The sequence below is a fragment of the Pseudomyrmex gracilis genome, unplaced genomic scaffold, assembly GCF_002006095.1.
Source record: "Pseudomyrmex gracilis isolate BER0280 unplaced genomic scaffold, ASM200609v1 scaffold_3990, whole genome shotgun sequence".
Lineage (NCBI taxonomy): Eukaryota > Metazoa > Arthropoda > Insecta > Hymenoptera > Formicidae > Pseudomyrmex > Pseudomyrmex gracilis.
The window spans coordinates 2,770-6,212 of record NW_018024574.1 but is presented as its reverse complement, the minus strand read 5'-3'; the positions used below and the strand labels follow the sequence as shown (position 1 = coordinate 6,212).

At 60.9% G+C, this 3,443-nt stretch overlaps 2 protein-coding genes across 2 annotated transcripts; both read left to right on the top strand.

Annotated features, from left to right (window-relative positions):
- Positions 1-250: 250 nt before the first annotated feature.
- Positions 251-1,267, top strand: LOC109863281. The gene has a single exon (XM_020443517.1). It carries the CDS (start codon positions 251-253, stop codon positions 1,265-1,267), a length of 1,017 nt encoding a protein of 338 aa, XP_020299106.1.
- A 90-nt stretch (positions 1,268-1,357) lies between these two features.
- Positions 1,358-2,968, top strand: LOC109863280. The gene has a single exon (XM_020443516.1). The coding sequence runs from the start codon at positions 1,358-1,360 to the stop codon at positions 2,966-2,968; it is 1,611 nt and encodes a 536-aa protein (XP_020299105.1).
- Positions 2,969-3,443: the final 475 nt, after the last annotated feature.

Sequence of the window (3,443 nt, the reverse complement as noted above, 5' to 3'; positions counted from 1 at the left end):
AATCGCAACGTGGGCAATCGCAACGTGGGCAATCGCAACGTGGGCAATAGTCACTGTGGGCAATCGCAACGTGGGCAAAAGACTCCCACTCGCGTCCACGGGCTGGCGGGCTCGTTACCCCGGTGGGGGAGCCGCCTAAGGGAAGGAAAACCTTGACAGAAAACCCGGGCAGGACGGGCTCGTAGTCTTGGGAGACCACCGTCCTAGGTGACGGCAACACTGAGGACAAACCACCAGTGATGAACATGGAATGGACACCACTAAAGTAACAGGCTTACCACCACAGTGTGCCTCGGATCGCACAGTGGCCGGCGTAGGGGGGGTTAGTGACCCCGCTCCCCCTATGTCGTCATCCCACGAGGGGCCGACCGAAGCGTTGCCAGCGGGCGCTTCGAGTCAAGCTGCTACCGTTGAGGTTATGCTCTTATCAGAGCAGCATTCCCTGGACGTCCAAATCCTCCCGCCATCGGGTGCTGCTTCTCAGCCCCCTGCGGGAGAGCTTTCTTCGCGTGAAGTTCTTGAGCTACGCGAAAAGGAATGTGGTTGGTGTGCAGAGGTCGAGGTAGCCTCACATACCACAGGGACTCAGGATGATCGGGGGTTTATGGACGCCCGTTCTGTCAACTCGGCGTTCACCTTGGACCCGTCAGAGGACGAGAGTGTCGTCCAAGCGTGCATGGACGTTGACGAAAGTGAGGCAACCGACCCTCCCGCAAAAATGACGCGCTCTAAGGCCATCATCAGGGCGGCTAAACTTAGCGTAAAGCCAGCGGTTAAAGAGGATCCGTCGTCGCCTAAAGCCGGTCCTTCTCGCCTTCCGGCTAAGAAGAAGGCTACGGCCAAGGCGTTTCTGAAGGCTGAGTCGAGGCCAGCTAGGAGAGCTGCGGCTAAGCCTTCCCGCAAGCGCAAGAAGACTGCCCGCATCGAGTCCTCGACGACGGACGACAGCGAGCCTAGTGCCCCGCTAATCCCTGCCGCTACAAGTAAATATGCCGGGAAAGCGGATCAGCGCAAGGTACGACAGATCGAGCAGTCCATGCAGGACTACGAGCAGCAACCACCTACTGCGATATATGGGGACCTCCTCGAGTGGCTCAAGGAACTCGAGGAAGAACGCACAAAGTCGGCCAACACTCTGCAAGGGGCAGTGAGTGGCCGCATGCGCGATCGCATTGTGCGGGCCAAGAAGGCGGTGTTGACCCTGTCAGGTCGGGACAACGGGGCATACACCAAAATACACGAACAGCAGCTGCAAATACGAATTTGAGGACTGGAGAAGGAGGTAGAACGCCTTCACGCGATCGAGGCTGAGTGCCGCCGCCTCCAGAACCTCGAAAAAGAGGTGCAGCATTTGCGAATGCAGGTCAAGTACGGCCTGCAGCCGCCTAGAGTGCCCACGGTCGCCCACGGAGGCACACAGACATCCCCGCGCTCTGAACGTACTTCAACGCCAAATGTCTTCACTGTGCTTCGGGAGCAACAGGCGACTCTCGGACCTCTTCTGGCAGGGGCGGTGGGACCAGATGTTCCTACAGCCTACCGCCCCCCGCTCCAGGGCAAGAGCGTACCTATACTGGAGAGACGGGCTCCTCCTCTTCCTCGGCAGTCAGAAGCCTCACAGGCTCCTCCTCGGCAGTCTGGAACTTCTTTAGCTCCCCCTAGGCAGTCGGGAACATCCACGGCTCCTGTAGAGACCGTGGAGGAGACACGGGACCTTCTTCTTGCTGCAGTGCAGAAGCTTCCTACCGGTCTGTCCCCGTTCGAAACCGTGGAGGCTATGGCCAAGGCCTTAAGTAGGGTGGTTCATAAGGTCACTCAAGTCCCACCACCCGACCGGGTAGACGAGCGCACGAACTCCCCGCAATGCCCTAAGGGCCCTCGAGGCCCTCGCAAGCGACGAAACCGCCGTCGCAGGCGTGCGACACAGCCTACCGCTGAACCGGCACGTCTATCCGGACTGCATCCCTCCGTGCTGGAGCCGGAGGTGATCATACAGGAGGGAGATCAGTCTCTCCCTCTAGATACGTGGGCGACGGTCACTCGCCGAGGACGACCTACGAAACGGGGACAGGGTGATCCTCAAACTGCCGGTCCTACGGCTCGCCCAGAGTCTGGGAACTTACCGCAGTCATCGTCTCGACGACGAGCCGCTTCCCAGCCGCGTCGGAGGCCACTGCGCACAGCTGCGGTTACCCTGACCTGCGTGGGTGACTCTGTTGACACTAAGACCGCCCTTAGCCAAGCCCGTCAGAAGATCAACCTCCCTGGTTTGGGGATTGAGAAGATCTCGACCCGACGGGCAAGGACGGGCGGCCTTGTCATAGAAGTCCATGGGGCGGACGGCCATGCCAAGGCCGATGCCTTAGCTGCAGAGATGCGCTCGGTACTCGAGGAGCACGGGGATGCCGTCCGGGTTGGACGCCCCACACAAATGGCCGAGCTTCGGCTGTATGGAGTGGAGGACTCGGTCACTCAGGCTGAGGTCCGGGACACGGTCGCGATGACAACCGGGTGCGACCCCGAATCTGTCAGGGTGGGACCTATCCGCCCTACACGGGGACTTGCCACAGTGTGGGTCAGATGCCCGCTGATTGCGGCCAATAGACTGTCCCAACTGGGACGTGTCTGCCTGGGCTGGTCTTCTGCTCGGGTAGAGCTGCTGCAGCCCCGGGGGCTGCAGTGCTTCCGATGCCTGCAGTCCGGGCACACGCGACTGCAGTGTACGGCACTTGCGGACAGGAGCACGGAGTGCTATAACTGCGGGGAAACCGGACACCGCGCCCGCGAATGCCGAAATCCTACCCGGTGTTCCGTGTGTGCCGCGCTTGGCCGGGAGGCTGGTCACCGTATTGGCAGTCGCCTGTGTAAGGCGCCAGTGCCGGCACCACGTCCGGCGCGTGAAGTTTCCCAGTCGCAAGTGGAGCGGAAGTCCATTGCGACTGGAGAGATGGATGTGGACGCACAGTAATGGCTAGGTTCTTGCAGGCCAACCTGCACCGGTCCCGGCCGGCTCAGGACCTGGCCCTTCAGTACTGTACGGAGGAGGAGATCGGTGTTGCCGTGTTTTCCGAACATTACGTGACGCCTGATCACCCACATTGGGCGGGCAGCACTGACGGTCTCTGCGCCATCTATTGGCGCCCTCGTAGCTGCCCAAACCCTTGCCGCCGTGTTGCCACCGGAGAGGGGTTTGTGGCGGTTAAGGCTGGCACGTATGTGGTCTTCTCGTGCTACTTCTCCCCAAACCGGGACTTGGCGGACTTCGAGACTTATCTCGATCGTCTTGGTGGAGCAGTACGCCCCTTTCTGCCTGGCGTGGTAGTAGTGGCCGGCGATTTTAACGCCAAGTCCCCGGTCTGGGGGGGCCCCCGTCACAATCCGCGGGGTCGTTTACTGGCGTCGTGGGCAGACAGCATTGGGCTGGCCCCGCTCAACGTGGGCTC